The sequence below is a fragment of the Gigantopelta aegis genome, chromosome 9, assembly GCF_016097555.1.
Source record: "Gigantopelta aegis isolate Gae_Host chromosome 9, Gae_host_genome, whole genome shotgun sequence".
Taxonomy (NCBI): domain Eukaryota; kingdom Metazoa; phylum Mollusca; class Gastropoda; order Neomphalida; family Peltospiridae; genus Gigantopelta; species Gigantopelta aegis.
The window spans coordinates 59315664-59335292 of record NC_054707.1 but is presented as its reverse complement, the minus strand read 5'-3'; the positions used below and the strand labels follow the sequence as shown (position 1 = coordinate 59335292).

Here is a 19629-nt window from a genome sequence, read left to right as displayed (position 1 = left end):
GGGACAGGGGATTACTGTCAACATTCACCTTTAACCCCCCCACCCCCAAACCCCCCTAAAAAACAACCAAACTCACCCCCAAAAAACAGTCGATAAATGCAGCAGACCACCAGGAAAAATTTTGATAGGAGTGATTAATTGTTCCCCAGACTTACAATATGAGAAGCCATTTAAACTATTACCATATTAATACCATATAAATTCAGATGCTAATGGGAGATAAATAGAGGCTATTTCATGGGTTTTTTTCAAATACGATTGTTATGTCAACGAGTGATGTGTGAATTGCGAACCAACGAGTGAAAATATGGTTTTCACACATCACTTGTTGACCAAAAAAATTGTATTCCAGAAAACACAATGAAATTTATTTATCTAAGTTTCCAATCTTTTGCTTTTTGTTAATATGTTTCACTTTTCCTATCAAAAACACGTAATGCCATGATATATTTATTCCAATGGAACTTTTCCAGAAAATTTACTTGACCAGACTTTTTAAAAGGAATTTGAATTAAAATTATCTTTATTTATTATGCAAACATACCTGACAATGCGATCCTAAAAAAATCCCAACCCCACAAGACCAAAACGAATTGAACGCTGTTAAAATTTAACTTATACTCAATGACATGACACTGTATAATTATTTAGTTTCATATTCAATTAATTTTAGATATTTTATCGTAATTGCACTTCATATCCCTTTTTTATAGATACAGTTGATTAAATTACATTTTTTTATTTTTCAAATATGATCAGATGCATTGGTAATCATCAAACTTAAATACGAAGAATCGAGACAAAGGGAGATAATTTAATCATGAACTTTCACAAAAAAGTAAATACTATTTTTAGTGTAACTAAATTAGAGACAAAATATGATTTTTCACTGGATATCACTTTTATGGTTTCTGTATATCTATATATTTCATTGCTATGTATATAATAAAAATTACTCTCCTTGAGCTAGTCTCAGTGATAATTCCCCTTAAAAGACAAGGTCTAATACTGCCCATTCAAAATTAAAAATTTTGATGTACACTTTTAGAAGGAAGGGGGAGGGTGTGGAGTAAAATGAATATTCTTTGTTCAGTTGTAAAAATGTTCACAATTAAATGGCCACTAAGATGCTAGTCAACCAAGATGATGAACAGATAAGCCAAGGGAATTAACTCTTCCTTCATCTTTACACACCAGACTATGAAAGCTAAGTAACAATATAGAAAAGGAAATTACTGCTGATTTTAATTATTTATATATTCAACTTTCATTTCCTTCTTGAACTTCTTCCCATTTTAAATTATTAGATGAGGAAGGGTTAAAAAATAATAATAATAAAAATAAAAATGTTTTTTATACAAATCAATGTTGTGACATTGGATTCATCTAACTTTCAATGTAGGTTAATTATATTCTTAAAATGATTTAATTTATGTACTGCTGTTATAAAATGATTTGTTTAATTATTATTAACTTGTGGGAATATTAAATATTTATATACACAAAAGTGTTGATTTATGTATACCTTTGTCTTTGCCATTGCCATTCTCTGGTCCCGAATGTGTTCCAGTGTGGCAGCCATGTCAATCTCTTTGGCTCCTGAAGATAAAGAATAATATAACACCACTTGTTAATGCAGTACTAATATATAATCATCAGATGAATAATATCAGACTTTCATTTTAGAGGGATGCGAATACGACCATTGTCATCCACCCCCCCCCCCCCCCACCCACCCACCCCGTGAATTTAACCTGAGGGTGTAAAATACTGCAACTCCACTTTGAATAAACCAGAATCTTAATTATTTACATCTTCATTTTAATTTACTGTATCTAATTTGCCATGATTAAAACGACTTCCTTACATATGTACGTTAAAAGTCAGTATCATGGAAGACACTTAATCACGTTCAGTGGTGTGATTCATCCCCAATTATTTTGAAGAAAGTGCCTTTTTTTTCTGTCCTTGATTTAAAAAAATATATTAAAAAAATCAAAGTCTGTAACATACTAAGAAACACAACATCTAAAGCATATTAATAACCTCCTTAATGTTCATGTAACATTAGAAAATATTTTGTAAAGAAAAACTAGACACAGTTAATGCTTGATGCAACCAATGAGATGAGTTGCAGGATAATAAATACCTATAGTCTGTCCCATCATTTTATATTTAAAAAAAATTTGTAAATAATTTCAGTTTGGTTTGATGTAAGAAGAAAAGTAAAGTGTTTTGGAAATAATAACAAAAAATACTATTTTTGTGTGCAATTTACAAATCAATCGCCTCAGAAATGATCTATCTATCTATCTAACTATCTATCACAGAGTAACAATTAACATCCAACCCACCATCCTACCATTAAGTCTTTTTGCAGTAAAATACTTTATTCGCTATGTCCGTCTGTCTCTCTATCTCTCTATCTATCACAGAGTAACAACTATCATCCAACCCACCATCCTACCATTAAGTCTTTTAGTAGTAAAATACTTTATTCGCTATGTCCGTCTGTCTCTCTATCTCTCTATCTATCTATCTATCTATCACAGAGTAACAACTATCATCCAACCCACCATCCTACCATTAAGTCTTTTAGTAGTAAAATACTTTATTCGCTATGTCCGTCTGTCTCTCTATCTCTCTATCTATCTATCTATCTATCACAGAGTAACAACTATCATCCAACCCACCATCCTACCATTAAGTCTTTTAGTAGTAAAATACTTTATTCGCTATGGATCCATTTACGTTTTATTAGCATCATAAATGAAAATAGGTATGCAAGCTAAAAAAAACCACTCGACCCTTTTTGGATTGTTACACGTAGTTTTGCATGTTTTATGATTACAGCTTTCCTTCTGTATTTCAAGCTTGCAGGAAATGCTTATCAAAGAGCATCAGCCGATTCTAAACATTTTCACATAACTTTATCAACAGTGTATATAGAATTCTGTGTCATATGCTGTATATGGATTGAAAAAACAAACAACCCTTACTATTTACTGCAAAGAATAACAAATTTGTCAGTAACAGTTTATCCAATTTTAAAGCAAAAAACCCCAACCACCCCCCCCCCCAAAAACAACAACAAACAAACAAACAGGTTTTTTTAGTTGTTGGTTCCATTTTTTCTTTACAGTCAGTGCTTTTTTAGGTGTCTTACCAGTCCCAAGTTCAGCCAGCAAATGTTTTGCTAACGTTCGTGAACTATTTGATTGGTTTCCAATGTGGCCATTTGGTTTACCATGAACCGCACAAACCAGTCTGGTGGACGTTTTTCTGCTTGGTCTGGCTGAACGCAGCCGATTACTTTTCGAAGATTGCTTATTCGTAAACAGCGCATGGGATACTTTTGCCGATGTATTTTGCGCATTGATTCAATGTTTGTATGGATATTACTGAAGCACATTTCCACAACCAACCAAAAGATGTATTGATTAAAAGAGCAGGTAATTCAAGGTTAGGAACATAATATCAGCGAACTAACATAGAAATGTTTGATGTATTACTAAATTTGGGAACACTTTATTACTGTCTATTTTTATTATGTAAAAACTGAACAAACATGTTCATTTCGGTTCTCTTCGTTGGCAATTTGGTTCATAGAAATGGGCCAACCACCCAGATAAACCACTAAGTTTCGAACATGCACAGATTCGAATGTATGCTATGCTTTTGAATCCAATTTAAACTGAAGCTTGATAACCAGACTAATTTTTATTTTATTTTATTTTGTTAAGTCGGTAACGTAAATATTTCACTCGAATCCAAATAGATTCGAATGTTTTATGCTTGTGCGAATTGGATTCGGAGATTCTCGCGAATTTTTAGCCCTGATCAGAATTGTACATGTACGGCAACAATAAACACAGCAATACACACCCTTAGCCATTCTGTTGAGGACCATGTCAATCAGGCAGTAAGTACCAGTTCGGCCACATCCATCACTTAAAAAAAAAAAGTAATCAATTTATTAACAAAATCACAACCATCATGGACAAAAACGGCAATTAATTTGTTAACAAAATCACAACCATCATGGACAAAAACGGTAATCAATTTGTTGACAAAATCACAACCATCATGGAAAAAAAGAGCAATTAATTTGTTAACAGAATCTGTAGCAGAACAGTTATAATTTGAAAGGAATCACTGATGTATAAAATATGGATTATATGCACAATGTGTGTAGTAACCACAGTATTTATAAAAAATATAATTCTGGTTTTACAATTAGCATTGTTTTATGAGTTTTCAAATTGAAATACATGGTAGACCAATTAAGCATACAGTTATTGGCCAAATCTGCCCAATTTATATTGTAAAATTCACAAGTAAGCTAGTTGTATTAAAAAAATAATAATCAACAAATAGAAAATAAAAAAGAAGAAAAATGAAGAAAAGAAAAAAACTGTTAAGAAAATCTGTATTATTAGAAATAAATCTCAAACCTGCAGTGAACCACAATGGGGCAGGATCGTCCACGGTACGACTTGTTCACTTTCCTGAAATAAAACATTAAAGAAAAAAAAAAATTAAGAACGTACTAATAAATAACAATCTTGATAAGTAAAAATAAAAAGATATAGTATTTTTTTTTTAATGCAGAAAAATAATCACTACTCTGTTTTCAGGTGTTGGTTTTTCTTTTGAAAACATATTCAACGAACATTGTCAAAATAATAGATATGAAATATGCAGTAATTAATATTATCTTTGTTAAAGTAACAGACCCTAGTTTTTAAACACAACGGCTTATTTTTGATAACTGAAATCAGACATTATTTATATTTCAAAAAACCCTTTGAAAATACATGAACATATTATTGAATTTTGGAACTTTTTAACATTTTATTTTAAGACAATTTTAAGACCAAAAATCAGTCTTTACTAATAGCAATACAAAATACAAAGAAACTGTAACCGTTTTGAAATATTCAATTTATTTGCTGGGTTCTTTTTACACTAAAAACTAAACGCTGCAAAGGAAAAGACAAAGAAACTATAACCCGAGTTCAGTTGACAGCAGGAGAAGACAGATTGTCTGTCTCTTAGCTACAAATGTATATGGATTCATTAACTCAAGTTTCCTTCCTTCTTTGGAATAAAATAAATGTGTATTTGGATATTACACAGATTCATAGTGAACCCAATATGGCCGCAATCAATGGGGAGTGTAAATCAATATGCAATAATAAATCACAAGTCCTGTGATGTGTTGTGTAGTCACAATGTCGTGTTGTATCAAGAACAATTTGGTTCTTTTGTACTTAAATCCAATTAAGGTTCAAGCATACTGTCATTCTTGACACACACCTTAGTCCCTAGGTATCTAGACTGTCTGACCAGAACAGGGTGTGTGTGTGTGTGTGTGTGTGTGTGTGTGTGTGTGTGTGTAGTGATTGAAACTTATTTAATTGCTTTTTTAAAAAACAAATGAAGAAGAGTACAACTTTTCCAATGGACTAGGCTTTATCAGTTACTGATTAAGACTTTAGTGGTTGGTGAGAGAAAAGTCTGTATAACTAGTGGCTTTACAATTTTAGCTTTACTCATAAAATAGACATTTTGTTTAACCAGTGGCTATTTAAGTGTCCAGAAAATCCTCTTTTTTGGTGTGTGTGTGTGTGTATATCAATGACAAATGGCCAAAGTCCACAAATGTTCCTGAATGGATTCCCTGGATTCTCCAACATAAAAAAACAACAACAAAAACTATAGAAAAATTTAGAGGGGGCCAGGGTCTCCCCTGAGAGCTGCCACTGGTTACTATCAACTGTCAGCTTATGCCAGTTGTGAAGCAGGAAAAAAAATGAATGGGTCCATCTACTGATGAATACTGATTGTATAAATAGCCAAAGAAAGCACAGGCAAAGTGCTCCATATACTGCTGAGCTACATGCATATTAAACACGGGATTCAACCAATAACAAAAACACACCACTCAATATGCCTTAAATTCAATCTGCAATATTTCAATACTCTGATCCAGAAATTAAATCCTGTTTATCAAAGTCTTCAGATGCTATCCTTTAAAAGATAAAACACACACGTATATTTTTTTTCACCTTCAACTTGTTTTTGCAGCAAAGTGTACTTGGTCAATATGGAGTCTAGATAAAAATGTCCTCATTAGTTGACAGAAATCGAAAATCTGGAAAAATCAAGCCCAATTTACAAGAACGTACAATTGCTAGGATGACGACTGGCAGAAGAATTTCCTGTCTGGGAAGGAAAAAAAAAACTGGAGAAAAACCCCCAGACAGTTACCTCCAGAAATAGAATTGATTGCAGGATTCACAATTCACAGACATCAGCTACAAGTGTAGAATTAAAAGCAACTGTTTTTTAATGGTTTTATTTTCTTGGGGAGGACTGTTGTAAAGAATATCGTAAAACTTTTTTTTCTTCTGGTCCAGTAACAAATAATTTGTGCCCTGTGATTTACTGTCGTAGAAACGCATGTATATTCATGTCAGACAATCACATTAAGGTTACAGAATTAAAGTCAGAAAACAATGGTTAGCAATTTGAATTTTTGAAATTTAATTATGTATGCCACCATAATGGTAATAGTCCATGCAAGGTTCATTCACAATTTGGAATTACAAGAACACTGGTGTAGGAAGTGAGGGGGGGGGGAGTGTAAAAGTGTGTAAATATAAGTGTGCCCCCTCCACTTTTTTTGGCACCTTCCTATGCTCATGAAGAAAACAACCTTTAAGGAAAGTAAATTTTAATCTATTTTTCAGTGAAAATATGCAATTTAATCACTTTTTCATGATGATTTTCTCAAATTAAAACACGTTCCAAGGCCTTTTCATTAGGCCCACTCAAATTCAATCACTTTTCAAATATCTATGTATGAACCATACAGTACATGTTCTTCAAAGGCAAACGTAGAGGATGGGGCTTATTTCTGAATTTGTTGACAGATTATCATTGTTGGAAATGACTGATTTGCTGCAGACAATATACCATAACCAGTACATTTAAAAAAATTCAAATGTAACAGTCAACAAGCAAATATGTGGTAGAAAGTTTACTGAAAGATATAAATATACATACCACTAACTACATAAACTCTTATGAGAATCCCACTCACCATAACATTTAAAATAAATAGTGATTACCATTTTTTTCTTTCTTTTAAAATATTAACTAAAAATAATGCTTGACATATAAAATGAATGGGATAAGCCTATTATTAAGACAGTTTATACTGCACCAAGGAAGTGTCATATCCAACAACAGTTATCTACCCCGATTTATTCTGACCAGTATTAATTTTGTTTGAAGCATAATGAATATCACATGCTAGTGTGACCCAGACAAACTGCCTAAATCGGCTAAAGATGAGGAAACCCCAGTGACTAATACCACACTAATGCTCTGCAAGACATCTACGCTATCATCAGTGAAGACTGGGTTTCATTAAACGCAGTTCACCATCATCAGAGCTTTTCACATACGCACAAAGATTTAATAGCTAGGGCTCATTGAGAGTCAGCGCTTTACAAAATCTCAGACTTAAAGCAATGATTTTTGTGATAAGCACATTACAAATTATTACATACTGACATGAAATCAACAGAATGAGAAGAAAAAAAGAAGAGAAAAATTGACTTTAGGGCTTAAAAAAAAAGGGTAGTTTACAAAATCTTAGATATACAATGTTTTTTTTTATTGTAAGTACATTACAAATCATTACATACTGAAATGAAATGAGAAGAATGATAAAATAAGAAAATAATAATTAAAAAAAGAAAAAAGAGAGAGAACGAGAGAAAAAGTATGTTTAATGGCAGGCCTGTATATTGTTTACATAGCAGCTATTAAATGTCATACGGTAATTGTAATCTCGAAGAAAGATAAGAAATCTGCTAACACCACATGGCGTCCTTATCAACGTATTAGCAATGTAAGTCTAGACTTTCTTGCCAAAAATAATACTGAAAAAATTAGTTAAAAAAACCCCCAAAAACAAATTCGAAATAATAAAATCATTTGAAATTAGTCTTAATCAATCACAGACTTGACTGTTAAATATATTCTGCTAATTAAAACTAAGATGTCCCATTCTGACACGCGTATTTCACTGGTGTCCCGTCTTTGTGGTGCCTGGCTGAAAGACAAGCCATTAAAGTGACAAGTCATTACTGGCCGCTACTGAAAGCCAGATAAGATACATCTCGGTTCACAAACAATGATAAATGATAATTGATTGGTGATGCCAGTTTTTGAACCAGCCACAGCATCCGACGAATACGGAAGAACACATCTTGGAGATGCTAATGAAGTCGGCCTATTCAGAGAGTGATCTTGATGCTGGAACTTCCGAAACTGAACTTTGTGTTCTATGAATGCCTTGAGTATGCATTGGACTGGAAGTGCATTAGCCCATGCTCATGTCACTGATAAATATGTCATGTGAAGAGACAGATAGTAAATTCTGTTTAGAATAAATTCCTTTCACCATAAGCATCAAGTAACAGTGTGGTCCCAAGGAGAGAAACCTATCTTGCCACAGTTGCCAAGCTCCACAGCAAATACAGTTGCAGCCTTCAAAGTAAACATAGTTGCTAGACCCCATAGCCAATATTTGTATTCCCATTAACCTTGTGACATGGTTTCCAACTGCAGAATATTAATGTATTTATTTACATTTTATGATCCTCATTTGCCTAACAAAATTTAATGGATATATGTAATAAAGAATAAGTAATATTGTCCCAAAAAGATATATATATATATGATATTGATGATACTAAAACACACTATGGTAATAACCTTAATATACACATCTTTATTTCAAAAGCTCTATAATTCTATATCTATTATGTGAAAGTTTAGGATTATAGATAAATATTAGTCCCATTTCCAGTATGCTGCTTTTGTCTGACACTTAATACACCAATGCAGCATAAGGAAATTACAATCCCCTCAAAAAAAATTAAAAATTCTAACAGTTTTCAGATACTGGAAATGAAATGCAATGATCTTCAATGGTATTATATAAAAATGGTTAATTATCAAATGTGTAATTTAAAAAAAAAAAAAATTGTTGGCGAATTTGTGTAAAATTTCAATCATGTGATTTTCTAGCAGGAATCAATGCACCCTGCTGGCACTCGGTAGCCGATTTAAAACATGAGCTTAGTGCTGTCTCCATTCACAAACATGATGATAGATAATAATTGATCGAGGGTGTCAAGCGGCACTGTACTCTTCACATTCTGCTGGGCCAGTTACTCGCGATCCATTGCAATCAGCATCCCCGCGTGCCATCAATCTCAATTAGAGGACAGCAGACACAAGTAAAATAAGCAGGGAGACCGGTCTTCATTTAGGGCAAGAAAAGTGTCAATTTATTCCACTAGCCCAGTTTGTCATGGTTTTCAACAGGCCATTACTACGACAGACGGCCAACCAAGGCATGTATGATGTGTCTAGCAAGGTTTCTCTTCTTCTTCGCCTGATCATCTGTTAATGGGTAATTCATCTCCTGATAACCATGGAAGTTGGTACTCCCATCATATGTGCAATATCAGTCAAAGTGTCAGTAGCACTGTCATAATTATGTGAAATATTGGTCAGATTGTCAGTAACCCAAGCTATCATGTGTGAAATATCAGTCGAGATTGTCAATAATCTTACCATATGTGAAATGTTAGTAACATGTCAGTAACCCTTATCACAGGGCTCACAAGACCAGGCGAAGTGAGCCCAAACTTCGCTCTGACCAGCCTGACTTCGCCGTGCCAGTCATCGTAAGGCGAAATCTGTGTCTCCTTTTTAAATATAGCCATCACTTGTAAGATACACAATCACGGATGAACGGTGAAGAACTTGAGGAACACCTATTCATAGATAATAATTAAGTGTGAATGGCCTGAGAGTTTGAAGAGAGACTGGCGCCAAAAAATTATGCGACAGGCTCATAGATAGACGGTCTAGCTCAGACAACCCCCGTGTCTGGCACTAATAGTTGGAGTAATTAACTAGTTTTACGTAGACTTTGTCATAATGAATAAATTCAACATACTAAACAGATGTCAAAATTATAAAATAGCGGTGACCTGTCCAACATTCCCAGCAGCAACTTAAACTGCATCCCCAAGTCGCTAAAGTGTCTGTGTAAGCGGCCACTGTAAATTCTTTAAACATTTTTTTATTGTAAACAACAGTGACAAGGTGCTGCAGATAAGCAATGTTCACACCTTCACGGATACTAGTACCCATTCCGTCTGACAACTCCACAGTGTATTAATTAAGAAACTGTGACTGTGGAACGCATTTAATTGCCTCTGGGTAATCTAAGCTTGACCGTGGTAGATTACTAAGACAATGATCTGCATGGAGTAGGTATTAAATGAAATGAGAAGACAGACTTGTAAGAGAATGAATTCTAAACGGTTAAATTGGTGCTTTTCAATTACATTTCATTATTTCTAAAGATGGAAAGGTGATTAAACCCTCCCCCCAAAAAAACCCCCAAAACAAACAACAACTATAGAGCAATTATCCATCAATTAGCAGTACAGACGGTAAAAAACCAAAAAAAATCACCAAACAAACAAACAAAAAAAACTAAACTAAAAGATTGTAAAAGTTGCACCTGTATTAAGATAACTTCTTGTTTTTAATTAAAAATTCAAGTCTCCCTGTTGTTAAAAACTTCGCCCTCTCTAAAGTTTGAGAGAGAAGTGACTTCGCTCTATGATTTTGACTTCACGTGAGGCCTATTATAATATGTGAAATTTCAGTCAGAATGTCAGTAACCCTATCAGATATGAAATATATATATCAGTCTGATATGAAATATCAATCTGATTGTCATTAACCCTTATCATATGTGAAATGTCAGTCAAATTGTTAGTAACCCTTATCATATGTGAAATATCAGTCAAATTGTTATCATATGTGTTATCCTGTCTGTGGGATGGTGCATATAAAAGATCCCTTGCTGCTAATTGAAAAGAGTAGCCCATGAAGTGGCGACAGTGTTTTCGTATCTCAATACGTGTTTCATCCTTAACAATATGTCCGATGCCATATAACCATAAATAAAATGTCTTGTGTGCGTTGTTAAATAAAACTTTTCCTTTTTTCCCTTATCATATGTGAAATATCAGTCAGAATGTCAGTAACCCTATCAAATGTGAAATATCTTTATATGAAATCTGCCTAAAATTGCTAGTAACCTTATCATTCATAGAACATCAGTCAAACTATTATATGTGAAATGTCATTGAAACTGAATGGATGAAGAATACTGCATGACTAATTATAATGATAAAATTTAAAATAATGTTATTACAGCAATATAGTTAATTTTATCCATGTTATATATCATTATCACACATAAAAGTCATACGCTAAATATAAACTCTTCTTTTTTTTCATACAATAAAATGTAAAAAAGAAAAACAATTTTTTTTAGTATATGTTTCAAGATTTTGATTTAAGACATTAACGGGAATAAGAGTTCAGATAACTCAGTTTATTTAAATTTTACTGAAATAATTTCTTAAACACTTTACTGTACTTATTTCTTAAAGATTACAACTTCTGTAGTATGTGATATACTTAATTTTTACAAACTACAAATCCCAATGCATTCCAAACCTCAGCAAACAAACAATAACAGTCACGACACTGGACTCTTAAACTGAAGACTATGATTGAAATCCCATCAAGGTCGGGTCCTCATCTTTTACTATACCACTCTCTACCTATCCCGCTCATCAATATAACATACATCTTCTTTTCACCTTTTCCAGTCACCACAGTAGATTTCTTCTCCTCTGTCTCTGTCTTCTTTGTGTATTTCCTTACACCCATTGGGATTCTACATCCTCTGAAGTTACAACGCTGGCCTACTCCATGCTTCCAATTAATTATCACGAACAGTGGATTGTTGAATGTGCCCCTAACAGAACCAACAGTCATCTTCAGACATGCTAATGCATAATTCATGGCTGACCAGAAATTGCAGGAACAAGTAAACACCTGTCATGGCTGGAGAGACAAGTACTGTTATGTGGAATTGGATGGCAAAAGACGTTGATAATGCAGGAAAAAGATGGGATTCGAGGAATACCAAAGGATGGAGTCTTTTGGGCTGTGTGTGCATTGGGAAGGTCACATGGAGGCGAGAACCCATGAAAATCTCAAACAATTAAATTATAAAATTACGTCAGTCACAATGCAAGGTTGTCAATTATCAGAAACATAGTTCCAATGTTAATTAAACAGCAGTTCAAAATAATAATAAAAAACCTCCAGTAACTGAGGCAAACCACTTCAATTGATCATTCCAAATCTGAAAAATCCAACTCAACTATATGTTACCTGTATAGGAACAGCACTAAATATTAAATTCTATATATCATTCCAACACTGTGAAAAATGCAGCTAGGTTATAGGCAAACATTCTCAAACAAAAACATTCCCAAACAAAAGCACTGCAAATATAAACTTGAGGAAAGACTCATACCTTTTTATATCTTAAATCCTTTCTGGACAATCGTTAAACTTTTGCAATGTGTGACAATTTTTTAAAAGCTAGAAAATGTTGTGAATCATTTGAAATGCTGTGAAAGAAGCGGGCTAGATACAAACAGATAGGATACACAAATCTTATACAGATGCCAATGTCCATAAGACACATATATGTGACAATTTTAAGAGACTTGGAAAACGTGAATCATTTTAAATGCTGTGAAACATGAATGCAGGAGAGAAACCTTTGAGAATTAATTTAACTGTCATATTCCACGGTGCATCCATTTGAGAAACATTCTTACAAAACTAGAAAATTGTCACAAATCATTTCAGATGTTGTGAAAGAATTATTAGCACACATAAAACTCTGTGAATAAAACTGACAATAGACAAAACTGGATACACAAATCTTTGTTGATCTATACAGTTGATAAAAGTCCATCATGGCATCAGTGTGTGAACAATTCTAATAAACCTGGATGTTGTGAATAAGTTCAAATGCTGTGAAACAAATATCAGGCATCATTTTGGAAGACTCTGAACAAGCAGTGAGGCAAACATTCCCAAAACCAAGCAGTTAGTAGGCAGGCCATCTCCCCGATCACTTTTGTGACTATGCAATTTGTCTAATGTACAATTGCTAAATCACAAAAGCTGCCTGGGTAGCTGGCAAGAGTTAGTAGCAAGTCAGTGACCAAACTAGTCAGTGAAGAGAAACAGCAAGCAGAACTCTACTGGTGATCAGTGAAAAAATCCCAAACAATTCAACCATTGTTAAAGAACTGTTAAAGTGTTAAAATAACAAAACAATTAAACAACTGAAATCTGAACCAATAGTTTTGATGCATTATAACTTTTAGATACACTTCTTTCTCTCCCTACCCCCTTCTTTCTCTCTCCGTCTCTCTCTCTCTCTCTCTCTCTCTATCTCTGTCTCTCTCTCTCTATATATATATATAGTTATAGTTTTCAGATACACTTCTCTGTCTCCCTCCCCTTCTCTCTCCCTCCCTCCCGCTCTCTCTCTCTCTCTCCCTCTCTCTCTCTCCCTCTCTCTCTATATATATACTAATTTAATTTTCACATAATTTAAGTGCACTTAACAATTTTTCAGTTTATTTAACATTTGTGTGTAAAAACTATATTAAAGAACAAAATGATTCAGGCTTAAATATATTTAAAGGAATACATTTAAAATGTGTTTAATCCATTACCAAATATTAATTGTAACAGGTGTTAGAAATAATGGTTAATTACTATTTGGCAAAAGCATTCTAGCAAGCTAATATAGATACATGTGTATATTTTTCAAAAGGGTTAGGAAATGATAACATACTGGTAGTATCGTATTTGATTAATAATTGTTATATTATTACATGCCAATATATTACAGGTAAATGTAATTATCTTGGTATGCACACATATGCACAAACATAATACATATGTAATATGTAGGTAAAAGAAATACTGTGTGTGTATGTAACTAGTATATGTGCATGTGTGTATGAGCAGATGTAATACAGAATATGAATAAATTAATGAATATTAAATTATACACCCCAGCAGGACAAATTAATTGGCTATTGGATGTCAAGCCAAGGTGAATATATCAATAGTTAAATGAAATCAGTATAAACAGGTGTGACAATACAAGTATCACTTCTTGTCTCCCAAATTGTGCATTAAAAAACCATTGCGTTCCAAACCTATTAAAATTAATTCTGAGTGGAAAATAAACTATTTCACCAGATTTTGTCTTTCAAATATATGCTTTCTTGTTGGTCTGAGATGACTGCACATCACCAAAATGTCATACAAAACTCTGTGACCTACCGTAGTTTACTGATCTGTGATACTAACATTTAACACTGAAATTCCCATTCAAATATGGCACTGAACCATTCAGTTTAACGAGAAATATAGTGCAGAAATTCCTGACTGATTTACTTTAATATTACACATTTAAAAAAACCCACCCCAAAACAAACCTAAAAGCTATATACTTTTACTTCTCCAGCACCTGATTACATGTCGAATCCTGCCTATTATAAATAGCACCCTGTTTATAATCACCTGTTCATAAAGGGCATATTGTTTGTATCCCCTTCTGAACACAAAGGTGTATTTCATCTCTACATACAAAAATCCTTCTGATAACAGCCATGCACGGTTAGCTCTTTTGTAGACATATATATCTAAGTCTACTTGCAATTTTAAACCAGGGCTGTTTGAGACAGGATTCGGTAGTATCTATTTCACCACAACTCTCAAGTAATATGCATTTAAAAATGTCTGAAAATGCACACAGCATATCTAAATTTCAAATTTATTCCAGGGGTAGCAAGACACTAAGCTTGTAAACCACCATTAAGTAGCGAAAACATCAACAGAACACATCAAACAAGACTTGTTAACAGTACAGTAGAATCTCGTTGGGTCAACCTCGGAAGGGTCAAATACACCGCAACGCTCATACCAAAAACGAAGTCCCGAGTTACACTTACACAATGTTGACCGAATGGTTAGGTCGACCTATCCGGTGGGTTGAACACTTTCTCAAGCACCGACGGGGTTCGAGCAAATAGGATTCAACTGTAATTGAAAGGTGCTCGATAGTGGTTAAAAACCAACATAGCCATTAACTACTGACCTTCGGAAGTCTAGCAGGGCCTTGATGGAGTTGGGGACACCGAGGTGTGGCCAGGTGAGGAAGTGGAACTGGGTCACGGTGCGGGTCTCGTTAGTCTGCAGGTTCTTCAGGTAGAAGCTGCGCACCAGGTAGTCATCACACCAGATGTGCTCAGACACAAGGTGAACCTGTCGATCATCAAAGAGAAATATATTATTGTTACACACATACACCACACACAGAGAAGATAAGAGAGATAGATAAAGTTATGATCACCATCTGCTACAATGCATATGTCTTGTAGTCTATATTAAAAATTTTTTTTTATTCTTAATGGATAATAACACCTAAGACATGAAGATAATTTCGTCTTACACTTCAACATGTCAAGAGATCAAGGACGATAAACAAACAGTAATTTAAAATAGAATGAAAACCTGAACTACCAGACATTATTCCAATAAAAAAATACAACCCCTCCTTACCAAAAAAAGCCACCCCACCTAAAAAATCTTCACAAAAAATGGTAGCCAGAATTTATAAAAACAAATTTCAGTTTGAGGTGAAACAATCTGCAACGGATGGTGTTAAGCATGCTCCTTGATATTTGAAGTATATTTTGCAGTATATTTCTGAACTTTAACATTTAACTTTAAATCGAAGAACAGCAGAAGACATGCAGTACAGCACTTACCTCGTAGATGTGGTAGAGATCGCTGCCTTCCTCTGGCCAGTATCGGTGACACATTGCCGAGCCGTTTTCCGTCAACTTGGTTAGCATGACAATCACCACGCTGCCTTGTTCCCAAACCATCTGAAAGTCGGATAACCAGGTTAGTAAAACAAAATACACAATAACATTCACCTGAAAATATTATAAATCATGTTAGTAAGACAGGATTAGGAAATTTGGTCAAATTATTTCAAAAAATGCAAAACGTATACTTATTTTCAAAAAAATATCAATCATTGCACCAATTTTCTTCACCAAATTAAAATTAATTTTGTCAATTGTACTTAAAAATTTACAATTAACGAATTGGACAAGTTGCAAGGCTAGCCGTGAATTCCAGTATCACTGTAAAGTCTAGATCCCCATGCACGTTAATAAAAGTAAATAAAACAGCAATAAAACAACATAGTTTATACGCTGCTTTGAAAAGTTAAGTTACGTTTTTAAAGGTAACACTAATAACAATGTTTATTCCTGGGCTACAGCCGACTACCGGAATCACTAGTTGGCAGAAGTAGCTAGCTGACAGTTGATTATAGCCAAAGTAATCCTATCTTGACCTCAGTCATGTACACAATGCAGCTCATTTATTGATATACAAGTATTCCAATACCCGATACATATACGTATATGACACTCATATCTTACAGTTATAGAGACTGAAAACAAATATAAATTCTCATAATCATGGTTCAGTGAATACATGCCAACAGCATTCAAATTTAAGTATTTGGTGTATTAATTCAACGGTACTCCAACAATGAAAAAGTGAACTACATGTAGACGCCTATAGATATATAGTTCTCCCATTCTGCCATACCTGCCAGAAGTCAGCCACTGTGTGGGGTAGTGGTCCTTGTGTTGCAATAAATGCTGGATTCCGGGGATCATGGTCCGTCTACAAAGAACAAGCCAATTACGTAAATATAATCTGACCCATCATTCCAATAGTAATTTTCCAGCTATAGGCAAACAGTGATCTATGCATTTCTCTGTGGTTATTAATACTGTAAAGAATTATCACAAACTGAGTCACCAAAAAACACAAATATATTAATTGTGTTATACATGTACTCATTTAAGAACAATATATATTAGACATATAGGGCCCAATTTTACAACAACAAAAAATAGTGGGGAAAATATTGTTTAGCACCCAAGATAGACAGCTGTAATGATGATCACCACCACTTCTTTTGTTTTTATAACACAAATCATAGACATACATGTCAGCATCATTTTGGGGGGCTTTAAAATACCATGACAACACCTCCAACCCGAGCTGCCACACCAGGCACATGCAGATTGGTTTGGAAGACAAAATCACCCCCGGGAGAATTCCACAAACAACAGTTCATCTCCTTATCTCACTGGACAGGCTTCAGTGTAATGCAATAGTTTTTTCAACCTCCCGCACCAAAGATTTATTTGCCCCAGTCTCAAGGGTGCTGAAACTATTTCACACATGAGCTGTCATTTTTAAGACAATCATTCACCTCGTGTATCTGGAGAATTTGGCCACAATGACATCAGCCACAGTGATTAAAAAACACAATGACGAAAAACAAAACCCACTATTGTACATGATCGATAGACTGCATCTATGGCCGTGATCGTTTTTGTACTAACAGATACTTAACACTGGCAAATGAGTCACATTGTCTGGTCCCAGTTAATGTGGTTGTACTACGTGACTGTGTGTGTGTATGGGAGGATATAGGTCAGTGGTTGGGTTACTTTACCTGACATGTGATGTATGGGCTGGAGAATGTCCACATTTAAAGTTATATTTAACAATACAGTGGATCATGTGGCAGGGTTTCTGCCAGAGGGTACGAAGGGTAAAATTACAAACACTAACATCTTAGAAATTAATGGATATATTTTAATAATGTTTAGATAGTAAGAAAGCTACTGTTTAAAATTTGTCAAAGCACATGAAATCCGGTGTCCAGTTTGAAAACTGCCTAGTAAGGGCACTTATGGTCTGTTTTGTTTTTATTACGTACCCTCAAATTATTTTCTGGCAGAAAGCCTGTGTGGAGGACCAAATAATCATCCAATTTAGACAGAATTCAGTGTTTAAGAGAGTCACATTATAGAATAAAAAAAATTCAGAACCATGAAACTTGGCTGGTTTTGACAGAATTCCAGTTTGTTCAGATTTCACTGTACTAACAATTCCATGGAATTAAATGTCTTGCCTACCATTAACGTTGGTGCAAATCTTCTATTCCCAGTGTTGGTGAGACTTATAAAGGAAGACTATTGTAAGGTGATGATTCAGGGCTCCCCAACACTGACATGACTTATTTTCTGGGAATAATAATTTGAACCCCCCACCCCAAATAAAGAGAAAAAACAACAACCCCAAAACATCCATTGGTGCAACTATAAACCAAGTTTCACTGACCTAGGACTTAGTTTGTGAGAAACTGACAAAAACGTGAAAATTTAATGTTAAACTTTAATGCAGAAGTTTAATGTAGCCGCTATCATCAGAAATGTAATACCTATATCTCACCTTTTCATTTTGTAAAGACAAGACAAAAACTGGAGGTTTTCAATGTAAGTTACACTTTACAATGTTTGTTTAGACAAATGTACATTACTTTTGAACAACAACAAAAAAGTGTCCATTACTGAACGGCTTTTCTTGCACAGATGTATTTTAAAGATTTAATTCCCATTAGCAATTTAATCGCAATGGATTTTCTTGCTAATTTCAACCAGAGACCTACGACTGTCATATGAAAGTCCTTGGAACATGCTGTTCCGAGTCTGTGAAAATAAACACAACAGATTCCTTCCTGCTGTTCATGGGTGTATTTTGCAACAGTGGGTTTTCCTTTAATACTTGATACCAGGTAACCACAAGTAGTATATCAAAGGTTATGGTATGTGCTATTCTGTCTGTGAGATGGTGTATTAAAAATATCCCTTGCTACTTATGGAAAAATGTAGCAGGTTTTCTCTCTAAGACTATATGTCAGAATTACTAAATGTTTGACCAATAAATAGCCGATGATTAATAAATCAATGCACTCTAGTGCATTAAACAAAACAAACTTTGGTACCAGGTATCACAATTATAGGACTTATAACCAAAAGCAATGTGCTCATGTGTGATTTACACAAAATTCCTTTCTGTACTAGAGTGACAAACATTTCTCACACAATTTGCTACAGTAATTAAGTCTCCTTCAGAAGGTATGTGTAATAGAGCAGAAAGTTAAAACTTTTGTTTTGCTTAACACCACCACTAGAGCACATTGATTTATTAATCAATGTCAAACATCAGGAGCCTAATTTACAAAGCTCGTTTCAGACATACACATGTGTAACTACATACATTTACTATGCTTAAACACCTGCGTTTCAGAAAAACAGGCTTCGTAAATTTGGCCCTTAATAATTTGGACATACAGTCTTTCAAAGGATACCTGTTAGTAGCAAGGGATCTTTTATATGCACCATTCAACAGACGGAGTAACACATACCATGGCCTTTGACATACCAATCATGGTGCACTTGCTGGAATGACAAATCAGATCCCAGACTGACCGCACATCAGGCTAGCGCTTTAAACACAGGATTAGGTCCCGCCCCGAAAGTTAAAATGACAGAACAAATTATTTTTAATATTTACAGACAAAACCTTTAACGGAATACACATTTTTGCCCTTGTTGGTTGGTCATTTTTTTTTTAAGCACAGTAACCATACAATGCAAGAAAGCGATGCTCCCAAAACTGCAA

General features: G+C 34.3%; 1 protein-coding gene across 1 annotated transcript in view; it reads right to left on the bottom strand.

Annotated features, from left to right (window-relative positions):
• Positions 1–19629, bottom strand: part of LOC121382339 (receptor-type tyrosine-protein phosphatase N2-like) — a 300736-nt gene that overhangs the window by 5022 nt on the left and 276085 nt on the right. The window contains exons 17-22 of the mRNA XM_041511925.1: positions 16693–16770; positions 15834–15953; positions 15161–15327; positions 4455–4508; positions 3886–3950; positions 1526–1599 (exon numbers count right to left, since the gene is read on the bottom strand). Coding sequence (XP_041367859.1) covers positions 1526–1599; positions 3886–3950; positions 4455–4508; positions 15161–15327; positions 15834–15953; positions 16693–16770 — 558 coding nt within the window. The remainder of the gene's footprint in view (positions 1–1525; positions 1600–3885; positions 3951–4454; positions 4509–15160; positions 15328–15833; positions 15954–16692; positions 16771–19629) is intronic.